Source organism: Anthonomus grandis, chromosome 14, assembly GCF_022605725.1.
Source record: "Anthonomus grandis grandis chromosome 14, icAntGran1.3, whole genome shotgun sequence".
NCBI classification, from domain to species: domain Eukaryota; kingdom Metazoa; phylum Arthropoda; class Insecta; order Coleoptera; family Curculionidae; genus Anthonomus; species Anthonomus grandis.
This window is the reverse complement of record NC_065559.1, coordinates 17639868-17660161: the sequence shown is the minus strand read 5'-3', so window position 1 is coordinate 17660161 and position 20294 is coordinate 17639868. Positions and strand designations below refer to the sequence as shown.

Sequence of the window (20294 nt, the reverse complement as noted above, 5' to 3'; positions counted from 1 at the left end):
TTCGATTGTTGAGCAGTATTTGCTATACAAACAAACTTATTCTTACCTCCTTTGGCAATGTCATTGACAATATTGTCAGGGAGCTTATTTGTTGTTGTGCTTTGATATACAGGTTCAGGAACTGCTTTCCAACCTATCGAAAAAGAACCAACTGTATTCTTAACATCGTGAGAGAACTTTCCAGCATTATTTAATCCATCGGCTATTTCCAAAATCGGTAACGGCTCTCCATCTCTGATATCTTCTTTGCCGTTCTTGATAGCATTTACTAAGGTTCTTGTATGATCTCCATACTCGCCACAAGCAACCTAAACAGTAAATTAAAAATAAGCTATATTATATATTTTGTAGTAGCTGCTAAAACTTACCTCAATAATGTATGATGCAGGATTATGGTAAGAGGGGCACTGTAAACCTAACTGGGCAAGAAATTCGACAAGCCGATTAGTGGAACCTTGATAAACGCACTGGCCATCAGACAGTGTGTAAAGTTGGTCGAACATTTCAAACAATCTCGCTGAAGGCTGATGAATCGTGCATATTATAGTTCTGCCTTCTAAAATATTTTTATTTCTTACTTTCTTACATTACATTTATGTAGTAAACGTTTTACTATTTGTTTTGAGTAAAAATGTTAAGATAGCGCCTAAACTATACAAGGTTGAGCAAAAAGTTCTATAGCAAACTTTGTAGGGTTGCCAAAAATCTATAAACCAAAAATATTCTTACATATAATACAAAAGTCGGTCAGAAAAACTAACTAGGGATTCAACCTAGATTTATGAACTTTGGACCACAGTTAGGCCGAGATACCTGTTAAAAACTGGCAGTGATACTTTGTTATTTTTGTATTACATAATGTTTGTTTCGTATTTACCAAAATATCATACACAATATCGCAAAATTTTTAAGTATAACACACGATATATTTTTTTGTTATCAAATTTATCGCTGAACTTCATTTTTGTTAAATATATAGGATATCCTAATTTTTGTATTTTATGCGAGCATAAAAAGTGTATTTCTGAAATTTTGTCAAGATTAGTGTGCAGTCAATTGTCACAGATTATCTTTTTCAGTCGCTTTATTAGCGATTTTTACAACGAATTCTCATTTTCTCCTCTAATTAATCGATCTATTATAAATATCTATTAAATTAGTTGAGATTTTTAATTTTTCTTATTGGTGTGTTTGCATATTACATGTTTGCCTTCTAAAATAGAAAATTTTACGGAATTCAAACAGCATTCTCAAATAGTCTTAGCTATATTTACACATAATCTGAGTCTAGTAAACGGTTTTTCTTCATATACACGACTACAAAGGGTGATTGCCTTTTGTTTTTAGATTCATTGAGAGGTTGAGAAAAAAGGAATCAGTTAGTGTTTCTAGTATATTATCTTGGCAGGAACTAACAGACGCAACAATTATTTTGTGAAAGAATGTTCGAGATTATTATTTTTATGAGGAAATCAAATGTCTCAAGCTATCTTTACCTTTAAATAAAAGCAGAATTCTATGTTTGAATCCTTTTATAGACTCTGATGGATTATTAAGTGTCGGAGGTCGACTCAAGTTTTCAGATTTGAGAATTTTAACGGCAAATATACTATATATTCTCATTTTACCAGCCTAATTATTCGGTATAAAAATCAGCATGCAAGACATTTGCATACTGATGCTCAAACAATACTATCTGCCGTAAGATCCAACTTCTGGCCTATTAATGGTCATCACCTTGTTCGAAAGATTCTTCGCTAATGCATTGTTGGCTTTAGAACAAATCCCACAGTTTTTCAAAATCAAATGAATGGCTTGCCAGAGTGACCCTACAAAGGACATGGTCTGCTGGGAGAACTTGTTAAATCAGTTGGATTTTATTTATTTTTTATTTAATTTATTGTTTATTGTTCAACAGTACAAAACCATTTACAGAACAAAGCTAGCACACCAAGTAACAGATATAAAATATAGAAAAAAACTGAAAAATACAATATGTGCTTAAACTATAAGAGCTACACATCTAACTTAAATAAGAGGGGAGAAAATTTCGCTAGTGAACATACCTACTTGTCTAAGAGAACAGTTATGTATATCGCACAAAGCAGAGATGCTGTTAAAATTTGTGATCATAACAAAAATTGGTGACTTCTTACCAATGTTAGTTCTCGAATGAGGACAATAAAATGTTTCGGTAAGCCGTGAGTTACATCTTGGTACTCTAAAGTTTAACATTGATAAAAGATGGGGCGAATCAATAAGATTGTGAGTAAGCTTATATACAAAGTTATTAGAAACAAGCATCTATTAGAGACAGTAAAAGAGCATTATCAAATCCTCTTTGAGGATAGACACCAGTTTCCTTCAAATGCAAAAATTTGAGGAATTTTCTTTGAACATTCTTAAGAGCCATAACATGAATCTGATATATTGGATACCAGACTAAGCAGCAATATTCAAGTCTTGATCGAACTAGTGAGTAACACAGTGTTTTAAGAGATGTAATATTAGTGAATTGTTTACAGTTTCTCATTATGAAACCTAAAACTCTATTTGCGGATGAAAGGACTGACTAAGTATGGTAATATGTCAGTTGGGTATCAAATGTAACCCCCAAATCATGTATATTTTCACAATGCTCTAATTCTTCAGAACTGATACTGTATACGTAATTTAATGGTTTACGTTTCCGAGTGAATGTCACTACTTTACATTTAGATATATTTACTTTAAGTTTATTCTTTATACACCAGGTGTGTAAAATATTAAGTTGATGTTGGAGAAATACACAGTCGTCAATACTATTGATTCTGCTATATATTTTCAAATCGTCGGCAAACAGTAAGTTTTAACAAGTTAAGGCGCGGGAAAGGTCATTGATGAAAAGTAAGAACAGTAAAGGCTCCAAATTCGATCCTTGAGGCACCCCAGATGAACCAAATACAACTCAGACTTAAAGCCGTTATAAGAAACAAATTGTTGCCTTGAAGTAAGATATGATCTAAAAAAAGAGAAAAGTGATGGACTAAATCCAAAAGAGCATAGTTTTTTAAGTACACGGCCATTTCAAGCGATTTGGATTTTTTTATAAAATACGAAAATGCATTAAAGTATATTTTTAAACCATATATTTATTGAATGTTATTTAATTGTCATAGAAACTTATAAAAATATATAAAAAATAACATCCGAAAAAAATGGGACACTCATTACTTTCAGGTTTGTATTAGCAGGCTGTTTTAGGAAAAAAATAGTTAACTTTGTATAGTCGGCCATGGATTAAAACAAGTGATACATTGAGACGCTGTCATGGCAGAGTAAATGTCAGTGGTTTCAAGTTTTTTGTGGTGAATATTAATTTCGTAATCAAAGTAAGTAGATATATTTTTTCATTTAGTGTAATAATAAGGGTTTTTTGTCCTGTCCACAACCAAATTCTTAGAAAAGTAGGCATATCCCACTAAATAATAAAAAGTTTGAACTTTCAATTTTATTTTTTCTTGACTTGCATTTAGGGCAATATTATAGTAAGAGATTTTTTGTATCATGTTACTATTTTGCAAGAAAATTTTATAAATAAATTGTTCCGTCCGCAACCCATACATTAAAAAATATATAAAAATAAGATCCTATTAATATATATATCGAAAATATTTAATTTTTAATGCAAAACGGGCTGCAAAGTACTTATTTGAAGTAAGTTTTTTTAATTTTTGGTGATCTATATGTATATCGCAACCCATTCGCTGAGAGCTGATACTCCACGAAGCCAAAAAAAAAAACATTTTTTTTTAATGAAATTTATTCTAAATTACAGAAAATATGGCACCCAAGACAAATAAAGAAAAATCTATAGATTTTAGAAGAAAGCTCAACGAGAATGTTGAGAAGCACATGCGTTTTTAAGAGAAGGATGCCAAAAGAAAAAGAGACAGCAGAAAGAAGCAGAAGAGATTGATTCAGGAAGGTTTTTTATGAAAGATATGATAAATGCAAAGAAAAGACAGGAAACATTAAGAAAACGGTTGTATCGTCAGAGAAAAAGGGAAGAGTTGCAAGTTGAGAAAATCCAATCATCAGATAATATCAGCTCATTTAAAACGCCACAATCGATGGGAAAGGTGGTAAAGAAAATTAAGTCTGTATTGCCGAAGTGTGCTGAGCAAAAAAAGGAGGTTTTAAAGAATTTTTTTTATGCCGAATTTCCAAAAGAAATAAGTTTAGTCTATGCAGAAAAAGTAACACCTTGGAACAAATTGGAAACCCAACTTAAGGAAAGTGTTGAACGGTTTTACACCAGGGATATGATAAGTAGACAGGCGCCAGGGAAAAGAGACGTTATCGCTTTAAAAAATGAATCATGAATCAAAGAAAAAAAGCAATAGCGGCACATGACTGTACTGTAAAGGAAGCTTATCAGTTGTTTATACATGAAAATCCCGAATTAGATGTTAAACTAACAAAATTTTACAAATATCGACCTAAACATGTCTTGCTAAGTTTCCAAATGCCTCACGACGTTTGCGTTTGCAAGTACCATGCGAACTTTAATTTTTTGGTTGAGGCTATTTGCAAAAATGTACATGAATTTCCAAAATCTTCCAAGGAATTACTTTCAGTCATATGTTGCGATACAGATAATTTCGACTGTATGAATAATTTATGCCCAAACTGTGATACCGATATTGAATTTGCTTTGGTGCCTTTAAATACCGATTTGGAGACCGAAATAAAATGGAAAAGGTGGCAAGTCAATCTTCATAAACCCCAAGTATTAGAAGTATCTGGTACTTTAAAAGCTGCTTTGGATCAACTGCAAGAATCTATGGAGAAATTTAAAGTTCATTGCTTTGTAAAAACCACACAAGAACGCAATTTTGAGAAAAGAAAAAAGTAATATAAATTAAGAAAAAGTTGTCCTGCAAGTAGACTTAATAAGTCAGGACGAGAAACAAAGTGCGCACTGGAGCCCCAGACAGGTCACAATATTTACGGCAGTAGCCTGGACTAAAAATACCCATCATTCGTTTGCTATTATCAGTGATGAGTTATCACATAATAAGTTTGCAGTCTGGGCATTTCTAAAAGAAATAGATCATTGGTTAAGAAATGCCTATAGTACTTTGAGAACTGTATCGATATTTTCTGATGGCTGTGCAGCACAGTTTAAAAATAAGTTTACTCTATCGAATTTATGTCATTTTCATAAAGATTTCGATATATCTGGCTTTTGGAATTTCTTTGCCACTTCTCACGGGAAGGGGGCTGTAGATGGAGTAGGAGGGAAGCTTAAAAGAGTAGCCTGGATAATGGTGAAAAGTAGAAAACTACTTATTAATAATTCCAAAGACTTTTTTAATGCACTTAATGGTAAAACCAATATAAATCTTATCTAAGTTTCAAGCCAAAAGATTCAGGATAACAAAAACATGTTAACCGCTCGATGGGAAAGCGTCCTGCCCATTGCAGGGCTCCAATCATGCCACTTTTTTAGGCCTGTGTCCGAAAAAATATTGGAAATTGGTCAGACCCATCAAAACAATATAAGAAAGATATCTGTAACAAAACATTATAATCATTAATTATTTATTGTTGAACTAATTCGTCGTTATCATTTCCTTTAATTTAGTTGTATTACATAGTATATTGTTATTTATACTAAAATAAATTATAAAAAATATTCTAAAGTTATTAAGGTTTTTTGTCCGGTCCACAACCGTCCCGTCCACAACCAATAAATATCATTTTTTAGTTACGAATTCTTAAAGAAAAATTATTTCTTAATCATTTAATGTGATTTACTAGTATTTTGTTGAAAATTAAAAACAATATCTTTTTTCTTAAACAACCATTTCAGAAATTTTGGTTGTTTTTTTTATGTAACATAAATGATACGGAATTTTCCGGTCCCGTCCACAACCGTCGTTTATTGCTATTATCTCTACTATAAAAACATGTTGCTTGCATTTATATTTTTTAAAATATTGTCTGATTAATAAAGAATATATTTGCTAATTTTGGTGAAGAAATATTACCTAACAAATTGGCAACATTTTTTTTCGCATATGCTATTTTGTGATTTGTCCCGTCCACATGCTTGAAATGGCCGTACAGTAAAATGATCAATGCAGTCAAAGGCCTTTGAGAAGTCTGTGTAAACTACATCACTTAAAAATTGAGTAAATTGAAGCAGATTAGACATTGTAGAACGTTGGGGCATAAATCCATGTTGCTGAGTGGCGATGAGTCTATGAACTGCTGGAAACATACGGTTGTATATGACTTTCTCAAAGACCTTTCCAAAACTACTGAGAATCGCAATTGGTCTGTAATTGGCAATATCGGAAGCATCCCCCTTTTTCAATATCGGACATACCCTAGCCAGTTTCCAGCATGATGAAAATGTGCATGTCTTTAAGGCCAAATTAAAAAGATATTTAAGAGGCTCAACGAAAACAGCACTACAATCTTTTAGTAGAAAACAGGGAATAAGATCATGGCCCGAACTAGACTTACTCTTCATATTTTTCAAAGTTTGCTCAATTTCCAACTCACAAATATCATCTATATGCACACAGAGATTTGAAACTACATGGTTATCATTTGGATTGAATAATAGATGGTTAGTTTCATCATTGTTTGTAGAGGTATAAACACTTTGGAAATAGGACGCAAATGCATTTTCTATGTGATTCGGTTCCTCATACACTCCATTATGGTTATGCATTCTACCTGGTATTCTTGAACAACCCTTCTTTGTCTGTATATATGACCAGAATAAAGCAGGATTAGTAGATATACTATTTTGAATTTCATTTATATAAGATGCATAACAAGTATTTATCTGTGATTTAACAACAGTTCTAAATCTTTTAAATTCAGTAAAGTGGTAGTTACTACCTGAATTTTTAAATGCCTTGTGATATTTTGCTTTAAGTTTTATATTGTGTTTAAATTCAGTAGAATACCAGGATGAAAACCACCTCTTCTTTTTATTAATTTTAAATAAAGGAATATGCAAATCAAGCAATTGGTAAAACCTATCATAAAATAGTTGACAGGCCAAATTAACGTTATTTAAATTATTTAGAAACGACCAGTCTACATTATACAAAGATGTATAAAGACCTGGAAAATCAGCTCTCTTAAAGTTATATGACTTACATAAATTATTTGTTGTAAAATTGGATAGTTTAGCTACTTGCCAATCAAAAGATATTCAAAGTGCGGGATGATAATTATCCTCAACCAACAAAGGTGCAGTGTCATGAGATACAATCCCGGATATGTTTGTGAATATGAGATCCAACATACGGTTATTTATGTTTAATATTGAATTGAGCTGCGTAAGACCTGTGAGGTCTGCAAAATATTTTAGGTTACGAGCTTTACTGTCAGGTCGTTCAGAATTATAGAATGGTACATTAAAATCTCCCATTACCAGGACATTTTTGCAGTCATTTACCATGTGCGAAAATAGATCCAGAAATTGTTCAAAGGCTAAACTGGAAAGTTGAGGTGGAATATAAGTCACAAAAATGTGGACTATAAGATGATCGTTGAAATAACATGTACAACCTACTAATTCAATTAAAGCAGACACTATCAACAGGTTACTAACATCAATAATTACGGTTCTCAGGTGTGAACGCCTGTGAACCGTAATTATTGATGTTATCATGATATATTGGCCGAGTGGCCAATAATGCGCCTCCACCTCTAGTTAGGCCTAACTCAACAAATCGTCTATCACATCTGAACACATTATAACAGACAGGTATAATTTCATAATAATTATTGTTGTCGTCAGACAACCAAGTTTCAACTAAGCCAATGACATCAAATTCAGCCACAGTTAATTGGGAATATAAATAATTCATTTTTCCCCGGAGACCCCGAACATTCTGGAAATAGCATAAACCATCTTTGACACCATCAATGCTGGGCCTTGATTGGATGCCATTGCAATTTGATCCATTTAACCCATATTGGCGTTGAATACCCCCATCTATATTTATAAAAAATTGCCCCCCTCTTGTTGACCTAGTTCTATATTTATACTATCTAAGAAGTCCTTATGTTTTTTAAAGTCAAACCTATTCACGCCTACAAATTTTGGACAGAAGAAACTTTCGTACATAAGGTCTTTTTTTTCTAAGGGTGCAATTACTAAAAAGTTTTTAAGTCTATGTTCCTCAGTGGGAATTTCTTTCACAAATATGTTAACATTATCAAACCCGTTTTTTTTTTACGAATATAATTTATAATTATTTCTTCCGTGGCGGCTCGTTTAACCCTATTTATGTAGAGCCAAAGTTTGCGGTCTCCACCCTCAAAATGTTGGTCCTGTTCACCTGTGCCTAAGTTTTTCCCAGTTCTTTTGCGCCTCTGGACTAGATGAAAATCATTATTGCTTTCCGTTTCCTGGTGGATTTTGTAGGCAGGTAGCTGTAAATCTTTACTGAGAATTCGCTGAAGAGTGCATGTTGAAATGTCCAATTCTTGCGCCCGATGACGAATTGGCACATGTTTCTGTCATATGTTATGTTCTGAACGACCTCTACGAGCTCCGAATGAGTAGTTTTGGATTTTTTGATAATTTTTTTCACAGAAGATGAATTAGGAACATTATTTCGACCGAATATTGGACGTACTTTACGAGTAGTGGTAATTATACTATTACCATTTTGATAATAATTTTTGACAATTAGGACAAGTTGTTCTACCGCGTACAGCTCCATGTTTACTCACTACTAACTCCCATCTGTCAACTTTCGATCTGTCACGCCATAATCATGTTACATTATGACTGTCAAACATCGCGCGCAATGCAAATCTTGCGTTCTTATCTTATTGAAACACAAGAAAAAAGTGCGCACCAGTATGTTAGAAGAGACATTCGTCCCCTCAGGGCCAAAACTGCGAATGTGCAAATTTTTAATTTTTCGCCTGTATGCCAAAATAACGAATATGCTCTCTTAAAGAAAATAAAAGACATTAAAAAGACAAATATTATAAATCGGTAATTGAAAAAGCAAAATCTAGCTTGGAATCAGAGTCAGTTTTTCTTATTGATGGATGGAAAAACACTAGCAGCAACGCAAAAACATTAGTTATTTGTTAGTTGTTTGTTTCCTCCAAAATGTGATAGCAATAAGGCTTTTTTAAATGCTTGGGATTTATCGGGAATTCCCGAAACAGGAAAAAAATGTCAGAAATCGCTGTAGAAGCAGTTGCTATAGCACCAGAAATGTATGGAACTAAAATTTATTGCACAGTATCTGACAACGCAAGTGCGATAACAAAAATGGCAAACATGATGTTGGATTCTTCATGGCATTCTAATTGCTTAAGTCATACTGGTAATTTATTTGCCAAAGATAATATGGACAAAGATTTGGCTGCTAAAGTCTATTTAATACTAAAGAAATTTAAACAATGTAAATAGAAGAAAAAAGTTGTCATACAGGAGGTCACAGGATAAAACTTCCCTATGACACTAGGTGGTGCAGCTACAAAGATGTTTATTCTTTAGTAATAAACAATGTGGTTTATACAAAAGAGCGGTAAAAAATAAGCTGAAATCACAAAATTAATTGTTGACAATTAAAGATTGTTCAGTGGCAGACGCCGCTGGATTGAAATGACCCCTATTTACTTCCACATTTAAAAAAATATATACTTAAAACCGAACAGAAAAAAAGTTCACAGATTTATCTTACGCAATCTAGATAGTAATAGAATAAATGATTTGGATGCATTTAATAATTATGATGATATTATTTAAATACTGAAACAAAAATGTATACAGGGTGACCAAGGTTTATCCAGCAATATTTAAAATTCAACTTCTACTGACAACTTTTGATCTTTAAACTTTCTTTTAATTCTTTACCCATTTTGAGATATTTGCGATTAATGGTTTTTTTTGTTTTAAATTTAATTTTTTTTGAACAATAAACCTAAAATTTAGAAAAATTTAGAAAAATTTTAGGTTTATTGTAAACTACCTTTACTAAAAAGCAATATCTTATATCAACTGCAAGGTAATGAAATGCTTTTTAAAATGATGCTAGGGAAAATCCTGAGAATTAAATCTAGGTCCATTTTTTAGAGCCCCAAAGTTAAAAATTGTAATTTTTTTAAATTTTTTGCTTTATAATTTTTAAAGAAGCACTAATAAAAGCCGTAAACTTGTCTTGCCTAAAAACTCTGAAAAACATGCGTGTCCTAACGAGTTTCAAATGCAGGTAGAAAAAAATCTTTTTTTTTTGAAGATTTATTTTGATGATTTTTAACCGGATGTCTGCAGACCGCTCGTGGGGTCACATCTAATCATTGTCAAAAACTAGACAGTGACCGTACAAAGCATTTATTTCCATCGACCCGATTTTATGTTTTAAAACCTTTTTTCGGTGGACTGCTTGGATAAAACACAGGTATGCACTGATAAAAATGGTAGTAATAGTAATTTGAGGCTCATAATTTTGACTACGGACAACTAAGAACAACATATAGTAAAGAAAATTATAACTTTGTTGAACCTAAAAAAATTCTAATAGGAAAAATGCTAAACAAGGATTCTTTTTTTTATTATATTCCAATACTAAATACTTTAAGTACACTATTAAAAGATAAAAATTTCTTAAATAAGTTTTTTTCGTTACCAGAAACTCAACCAGTAAGCAGTATTTTTCAAAACTTTTATGATAGTTTTAGTTATCTAAACAGCGAGTATTTTAAAGATAATAAGAATTTCTTTGAAATAATTGTATACCAAGATGCCATTGAAATTTGTAATCCTCTAGGATCCGCCAGAATAAAATATAAATTAGTTGATATATATATATGACTCTTGTAAATTTTCCTCCTTGGAATAGATCACAGCTAGATCAAATTCAACTTGTAGCATTGTGTTTCGAAAGTCAAATAAAATATTTTGCATAAATATAAATGACCAATATATATAAAAGGATCGATAACCGTAGTGGTTGGTGATAATTTGGGAAACCATCAAATTGGTGGATTTATTGAATCTTTCAGCACTAGTCATTATTTTTGTAGATTTTATTACATTAATTCCTTTGATGGAAAGGAGTTAAAAGCATTTAACCTTTAAACAAATTAAAATTTAAAGAGTTTCTAAAAAACATCTTACGAGACAGATATTGCCAAAACGCTGATCAAAAAGATGAACTCAAATTTATAATTAAAGATGTAGCAATACATTTTAGGGAGAATATAAATCCTTTAATGCTTAAATACAAGGTATAGTATAACAAAAATTATTATTTTGTTTTTAAAATCAATATGCAAATTTTTTTAGATTGTCGAGGAATTAAACATTAACGAAATCCCACTCACACGCTGCATCATAGAAATTGGGTAAGTATGTTTTTATTATTATTATTATTGTTTTTTAATATATAAACTTTTCTTAGATTCAAATGAAGATCCTGCAGCCTCAATATATTTAGTGTACTGCGAGAAAGAACAATTGAATATTGAACCATTTGACAACTTTGGAGATTCTTTTAAAGTCTGCATGGCTAGTTATTTTATCTAACCTACAATACCCAAAAGAAATAACTACATTATTAGAACTAGTTCAAAGAATGTTTCTAGAAATTCATCCAGATTCTGGATCGAAATCCAATAAATCGATCCCACAAAGGGAAAAGTATTTAATTTCATAAATAAATATAAACACAAGTGAACTATTTTGCCATAATGTTTACAATTAACTAATACTGATGATGACTTAATACTGATTTTATTATTGTTAATTTTTTTTATTGTAGGTATATCCTTAAACTTGCAGGTAATTTTTTTCATGTTTACACAACATTGAAATATTTAAGTTACATTTTATAATTTATAAGTAGGTATAATTTATCTTATTTATTTAATGTAACACGACGTTTCGGTTGGTAAGTATCTCCAACCGTTATCAAGTGTAAACTGACAGTTTCGTCAGTTTACACTTGATAACGGTTGGAGATACTTACCAACCGAAACGTCGTGTTACATTAAATAAATAAGACAATGCAAGTCCGACAAGATGTTTTCACTGTACCATTGTCTACCACCTTCAAAAAATAGGTATAATTTATATGTATAATTTTCAATTTAAATTTTATTAGGTTAAAATCTTTAAATTTTTAGTTTTTGTTAACATACCTGTTAATTTCCTGAAAAAAAAACTTGGAAAATAATACTTTGGTTTAAGTATTTTCTGTAGTTTTATAACCTGTTTTTTAATCTCTTTTGTAGAGTTACATTTTACTACTTACTTTTACATAGAAATCTACGTAAATTTATATATTTATATTACATTATCCTTCTTGTGAGTTTACTTAAGAATTTTACTGAATATACCATGTAAAAATTACATAACCTATACAGTATATTGACATAGATAGTTTACATAGCCTATTACGTATATATTAAAATTTACAGATGCAATGAAATTTTACATAATATGTTATGCCTTATGGTAACAAAGTTGCCAACGTAATATTATGGAAATACAAAGTGCTTTTTATCAGTGTGTACCTATATTAAGTACCTATAAGAGAACCGTACCTTTAGATATGAGCCTTTTATGGCCCCAAAAATTGTAAGGTGATAAGTTTTTGCTTTAGAATTTTGTCTTATTTCATCGAATAAATCTATGTGTGGTTTAAAAATAAATTTAAGTATTTAGTTGTGATTTGATTTTGTGTAATATTGAGTGTTTTTGAAATTGTTATGGAATATATTAGCTTATTAGAATAGGCTTACTCAGGGAAACGCATTAGAAGCTCAAAGGCTCTACATAGACGCATTTCCTGAAAGGCGCTGTTCATATCGGAAAGTTTTTGTGCGCGTTCATAGAGCTCTTAGAGAACTAGGATCGTTTCACATTATGATAAGAGTTCATCCGCATCCTGTTGTACCACAAAGAGATAGTACTATTCTTCAATAATGATCCTAGTACCAGTGTCAGATGAGCGAGTAATGTTAGGCGAACTTTAAGAAGAGATGGCAGATATCCTTATCATAATTGCCGACTGCAAGAACCTTTGGCTGGAGATTTTAAAACGCGTTTTCAATTTTGTCAATGGTTTATTAATGTCGTTCGCCTTCATTTTTCACATTCATTTTTCTTATTACTTTAGCGTAGGTTTTCGTCGTCAATGATCGTCAAAGAATTTTTTTTGTCATTTTTAATATTTTTAATTTGTCAAACTCTTAATACAAAAATTCTTTCGTATTACACAAATCCTTTTATGTCAATTGAAATTACTGGCGAGGAAGTGCTTCAAAATGACTTCCATTGTGTGCCACGCAAATTCGACACCTTTGAAGTACTGAACGCGTTGCTGTTTCTATATGACGGGGTGTTATTTGTTGATAGCAAGTCCAAATTAAATCAATAAGCTCTTCTTTTAATCTTATTGGATTTATATAAACTGGAGCCTTTAAATACCCCCCACAGAAAAAAATCAAGCGGTGTATGATCGGGAGATCTTGCAGGCCAAGCTATAGGGCGACTCTTTCCGATCCAGCGCTCAAGGTAATTAATACTTCGAACAGGTCGACTCTAATGTGCAGGGCAACCATCTAATTAAAACCAAAGTCGCTGTCTGAAATTTAGCGGTATATCTTCCAGAAGAGGGGGATGCTCTTCTTGTAAAAAGTGTAAAAAATATTTACAATAAAAGGATGACACCATTGACACCTAACTCGCCTGTGAAGGGAACGATTTGAATTTCTTCTTTTCCAATATATGTGACCCATTTCAGACTTCTCTATAATTTTTCAGTAAAGAGATTTTTTAGTTTTAATATTAATTAAAAAAACGCACTGAAATAACTCAAAATAACTTTCTAATACTAATCCTGTACGAAAGGTGCACCATCCAAAAATAAACAATGAGCACAGTTGCCAATTACCTTTATCGTGAGCATATTTCTGGGAAAAATTTACAGCGTTGCCGTTCTGTGTAGAAATTTGGCGATTTAAAGAACCCAAATTTAAAATATTAATTATTATTAGTGATTAGTGTAAATATAGTACAAAGTTGTTTTGTTTATTAAACGAATTTCACTATTTCCTTTGTTTTATAACAAAGAATGCAATTCAGTTTCTGCTAATTATAATAGTTTATTATATCACTTTATTTTCTTTTGTTAAAATTGAGTAATCACTGGCAACATGGAATACTAATCATATTTATCAACAAAACATCCCCTCTGCACCCTGTGTAGATGTTGCGCTCAATCCAAAGTATCCAATGTTTATTCTAGTGTATTCTATGTTCTAAGCATATAATATTTTAAAACATATTATTATACAGGTACATAATTGTCTATAGTTGTTATTTTCTGCTCGAATATGATAAACATTCATGTTCTAAACTCAATTTCATTAGTTTTAAAAAAACAAATAATATAATTATTTTATCAACAAACTTTAAATCCATTTATTGTTCGTTCACTCTGCCTTTCTCTAACATGCTCCTTCTTTTTTACTGCCAGTCCCATTTTATTAGGATCTTCTTCCGAAGAGGCTAACATCGTTAGCGAAACACGTGTCAAAAATAAAATAAAGAGTTTTGTTTCGTTAGTGGTAAAACTGTTTTGTTATTTGAACGTCACACCAAAGATTCCAACCATAGGACTATTTAGATGTCTCTAATTTAAAACGTTATTTCGGAGCTTTAATGTAAAAATGTTCAAACTGGCTTAAATGATGTTTTAAAAGGTTGTTTCTAATACTTGGTGGTTATAATCTCTGTAGATCTAGATGTCAACATTAAAAAAAAACCTTACATAGTGAATCAATCATTAAGTAACTTACCACTTGCCAAATTTTTAAGTAACCGTATACATTGGAAACATGAAGACGAGTCCAAGCCACTAGTCGGTTCATCAAAAAACATTATAGGAGGATTGCTAACCAATTCCAAAGCAATGGACAATCTTTTTTTCTGGCCACCAGAAAGACCACTAGTCATAGTTCTTCTGTGGTCCAGTAAACCCAAAGTGTCGAGGATTTCAGAAATCTAAAGAAATAAGAATAGTAACTTACATTTTATTACAATAAAATCCAAAACATACAATTGATTCCTTTTCATGCTTTGGTTTGTCACCGATTTTCAGCTTGGTAGCTACGTTCATAGCTTCGTCTACAGTTAAATTGGCATGCAACTGGTTATCTTGCATAATGTATGCTGAGAGCTTTCTAAATTTGCTTAAATCTCTAACTTGGTCGTTCATCATAATTGTCCCTTTGATGCCATCGGTCCTGAAATTCAAATAATTTGATTGTAATTTCCAAAAGATGGTTTAATTTTCTGTATTAAGAAAACGGAGTATACTACTACTCCTACGCTCTTTTGGACGAAGTAAACCCTTAATGAATAGCTTGGTAAGCTCGAAATTAGGTACAATTATAAGTTAAGTTCTAGTCTGCTTATTTTTGTTTTAAAATAATTAAATATTTTTGATGAATTTAAATATATTTTTTCTACCAAATGCCTTCGAAAAATGCTTGGCCAATTCCTATCGGATTTCAATTTCAAAAATTGTGTGGGTGTATAGAATGAATATATTAATCGATTTATAGAAGTCTTAAAATTCTACAACCGGCTCAGATACGTAAATAGGTAGTCAAGGTAGTAAATAGGTAGTCAAGTTGGTTGCTGCCAACCCAATCCAACCCAACGGACCAGATGTTAGCCTTACTGATATTTTCTAATAGACGCTGTTAATACCAATCGCATTTTGCGGTTTGGAAGTGGTTTTTGATTGTCACACGCCTATCCAACAACATAGGCAGTCCAGACTACTAATAAAAGACAATTCACTAAAATTTAAAGATGAGTGCAAAGAAAAACTAGGGTATGTCAGTCTTAATCAGTTCTCCCACAAAACAATATCCATCAGGTCGAGGATCATGTAAAAAAAATACACCTAAAACCTATGCAACCATCATCATTAGGCAAGTCAAACAGTCGTACTCAAAATAGAAAGCGAAGTCATGGTAGTTGTTTTCGGTGTCGAAGACAGCACAATCCAGAAACATGTCCTGCTAAAAATTCGGAGTGTTTCATATGTACGAAGAAAGGTCAAACATCACGGTGTTGCAGACAGAGGGCCAGGTAAGTCAAATATGTGGAAGGAGAAGAGGAGTCCAAGACAGAACAGAAATTAGATGAGCATTGTTTTAATTTAGGACTGGAAGAAGTGGTCACAATTTCAAGCGAATGTCAAGTCGTCCAGGTCAGTGTCGAGATTATGAGCACTTAGATGTAAATTGACACAGGGCAAGTGTAAGTGTAAGTTCTAAACAAGATTATATAAGTTATTTAGGTCATAAATAACTAATTTATTCACTAATACGTAGTGTCAGGAGATAAATTGTTAGTATTAGGTCAAATTATTGTCAACGTTAATGCAAATTATTAGGTAGAATTGGTTAGACTAGCTGATGCCAAATTGGAGGCCAGTGTTTAATTTTGGTGAAAACGTCAGTAATGTTAATTTATTATCTAAAGTCAATAAAAATAATCATATGTTTTTTAAATCAAGTCCAAAAGTTAGTACGAACTATAGTTTGTCCATACCAATTAGTCAAAGTGCATGAGGTCAAGTCAATGTGTCAGAGTCAGAGTCAGGTAATAAGCAATAGTCTTATGTCAGAAGTTACGTTGAGTTAGTTGGTAAGTTTTAACCAATGTAAAGGTGAAAATGTCTTTGAAAAACCAAAACGAGTCGTCAAATGTCGTTTCAATGTCCCAAATTATATTAAAAGCCATAATCAGTCAATGGTCCTCTTAATAATCTTAAAACAAGTAATAAGTCGAATGTAATCAGTTCCATGGAATAAGAAGAGGAGATTATAACACAGTTTAAAAATTCTTATCCAAATGTCTTCAATAAAGGCAGAAAAAGTCACATAATAGATTTGTCAAATGCTTATTTACAGTTGTCAGTTAACAAGCAGAGTCAAGAATTATTTACAGTTAACACTCATATTTCTCTTTTTTAATATACTATAGAATTTCGAGTAGTCCTGCTATATTTCAGTCAACTATGGAACGGAAAGATCTAGAGTTTGTTGGAATTTATTTGGATGATTGTGTAATTTCTGGTAAAAATAAATCTCAATGTATTAAAAACCTTAAGTTAGTTTTCCAGAATGGAAAAATACAATATTAAGTTAAATTGTGACAAAAGTATATTTTTGTAGTCACAAATAAAATTTTTAAGTCACATTTTAAATAAAATTAAGGTATAAAACCATTAAAATCAAAAGTAAGAGAAATGTTTAATGCTCCTGTACGTGCTAATATTATACCTCATTGTTCAAATATGCTGCCCTCGTAATGATTTATTAAGAAAAAGTCAACCATTTGAAAGGAGGATTTCCTAACAAAGAGCTTATAAAAAATACAAAGAGATGATTAATCATTGTATTACTTCAATACATTATGATCCTAATAAAGAGCTTATACAGGGTCCGGCAAAATGATCTCCCACATCTTGATTTTTAATAAAAACGCCAATGTAAATGCTATTTATATTTTATTTTTATTAACTAAAAATATATGGTATGCCATTTTGTTTTTATTAAGTTTTGAAAATTACAGAGTCCAAGTGGCGACCATTTCTTTCGACACACATTCGAAGCTGATTTCTGAAAGTTTCCATTACTCGAGCAGTAATTTGAGGCGATATTCCTGTAATTTCTTGGCGTATTGCTGCTTTCAATTCGTCAATGGTTCGGGGATGATGTTGAAAAACCTTCTCTTTCAGGTAGCCCCAAAGGAAAAAGTCGCATGGGGCAAGATCGGGTGAGCGCGCAGGCCACCCAACGTCTCCACGTAACGAGATTACGCGTCCTGGAAACATTTCCCTTAACAGATCCATTGTCCTTCTTGCCGTATGAGCTGTAGCCCCATCCTGTTGAAACCACACATCCGGATGTTCAAGTTCCCTAAGTTTTGGTTCCAAAAAATTACGTAGCATGTCGACATATCGATCAGCAGTTAACCGTTACCCTTCCTTCTTCAAAAAAATAGGGACCCCAAACACCAAAAGAACCAACAGCACATCAAACGATAACACGTTGGCTGTAAAGTGGCCTTTCATGGAGCTGCCGCGGATTTTCGGGTGCCCAGTAGCGAAAATTCTGCTTGTTCACATAGCCAGACAAATGGAAATGAGCCTCGTCACTCGTTATTAAAAGCGCATTTTGTGGCACGTTTTGAAGAATATCATTGGAATATTCTCGGCGATTTTCCCAGTCCCGTTCACTAAGTTCTTGCACGATCATCATTTTGTATGGGTCGAACTTCAGATCGGTGTGCAAAATTCTTCTCACAGAACGATCTGACAAACGCAAAGCAGAGGCATGTTTAACAGCTGAAAGTCTAGGAGATCGTTCAACTGCTTCTCTTACAGCTGCAATGTTTTCAGGTGTCCGAACACTTCTGGGTCTACTTCCGTTTTAAGGCTGAAGCTGTAGCTCTAAAATTTGAAACCCACAACAGTATTGTTTTGCGATCTGGAACTGGATCATGTCTACCAAGCGCAAAGTGAGTACGGAAATTTCTTTGTGTCGTAATCACAGATTCGTTCCTTTTGAAAAATGTTTCAAAAACGAAGGCACGATGCTCGCCCGTCCAGTTCATGGCGACAACAGAAATGGCAAGGCGCGCGCAGCCAACCGACTACGCTAAGCTGGATCCCTCTTGACTACGCTAAGCTGGATGTGGGAGATCATTTTGCCGGACCCTGTAGTTGCAAATGCTAGTCCATATGGATTGGGCATAATTTTAGGCTTAGTAGAAAATCAGTCCGTAAATTTCATAAGTTTATATATGGAAGCAAATTCACAAAACTATCTGATCATAAGCCATTAAAAATCATTTTTGGCGAATTTAAGCATGCTCCTAATCATAGTCATAATCTTGTGTGCATCTAACTATGATATTAAATACAGGAATGCCTGTGAAATATCAAATGCTGATTGTCTTTCTAGACTACCCTTATCTGAGATATTTGAAGAGTGTAAGGCGGAGGGCCATGTTTTTGCTTTCACATATAAAGAAAATTTAACTATTTCCCCTAAATTAATTTATGAAGAAACAATAAAGACAGGTGCTTAATTAAAGTAATTGACTATAATAAATATGGGTGATTTTACTGTAATAAAGATAACTTAAAACTATACTTTCGAGTATCCATTAATCAAGAAAAGAATGTTATCATTTCAACTTGAACAAAGTTCCATGGTTTCTAGTAGATTGGCAGGTTTTGTCGAAAATTCTTTAAAATCGTTTAATTTGACTGTATTGGAATTAAATCTTTGTTTTTTTCCATTCTTGAGCCGTATGTTTATCCAGTTTGCTGACAATAATGTATATCAATAGGGTGCCCCAATTATCCAGAATTTATGTTGATTTTTATAACTTAGAGGGTTATAAGTTTCTCTTGGTAGTGGATAGCATCTCAAAATTGTTAAATTATTGAATTGTTACATTTTTCGAACTAAAAACGGTAACGAAATTGTATAAAGTTTTTAGTACATTTAGTCCTCCTGAATTTTGGAGGTGGACAAGGGAATCAGGAATTTCATAAGTTTTGCAGATCCAATGGAATACAAGTCGATAATACACCACCTTATCACCCGAAATAAGAGGAATGGTATAAATCTGTTGGACTAAGTACAAAACTATAATGTTTCATCCAAAGCATTTAAAAGAGAAAGCAGAAAGAGAAAGAGGGCAAATTGTAGGTAAAACGAAAAATATAAGAAGATGAGAAAATAAAATGTACTTAATTAATTAATCAGTCCAGCTATATTTAACACAGCTTAAGAAATTGATTTTAGCAAGTTTTAAAGGTTGTTGGAATTAAATCTTAGTTAGACGGCAGAAGAAAGATTGCGTTATGTCCGTGCTGATCATCTGAAACCATTTTCTTTTAAATTCTTTCCTTCCAGAAATAGACATATGCCTAAGTGATCCAAATTATGTTAGTAAATCAGCAGTAAATATTTTCCAAAACCCAGGCATACCGGCACATAACCATAAATGTTTATTAGAGCGGTCCATTTCGGAAAAACAAATTCGAAAGATAACTATGTTCCCTTCTAGTTAGAATTAAAACCACAAAGTCCTAATAGTCATTTTACTGTTACACTAAGATCTCCTTATATTAAAGATAAGACTCCTAACAATTCAAAGACATCTCCGTCTATACGTTGTGTAGTTCAAAGGGTTATTAAAGCTTTAGGCTAAA

The 20294-nt window shown here is 32.4% G+C and overlaps 1 protein-coding gene across 3 annotated transcripts in view; it reads right to left on the bottom strand.

Annotated features, from left to right (window-relative positions):
• The window catches only part of LOC126744568 (ATP-binding cassette sub-family G member 4), a 217662-nt gene that overhangs the window by 51342 nt on the left and 146026 nt on the right, over positions 1 to 20294 (bottom strand). For all 3 annotated transcript variants that reach the window (XM_050452029.1, XM_050452030.1, XM_050452028.1), the window contains 4 exons: positions 15105 to 15291; positions 14845 to 15049; positions 369 to 556; positions 47 to 308 (listed from right to left, as the gene is read on the bottom strand). In XM_050452029.1, the coding sequence (XP_050307986.1) occupies positions 47 to 308; positions 369 to 556; positions 14845 to 15049; positions 15105 to 15291 (842 nt within the window). The remainder of the gene's footprint in view (positions 1 to 46; positions 309 to 368; positions 557 to 14844; positions 15050 to 15104; positions 15292 to 20294) is intronic.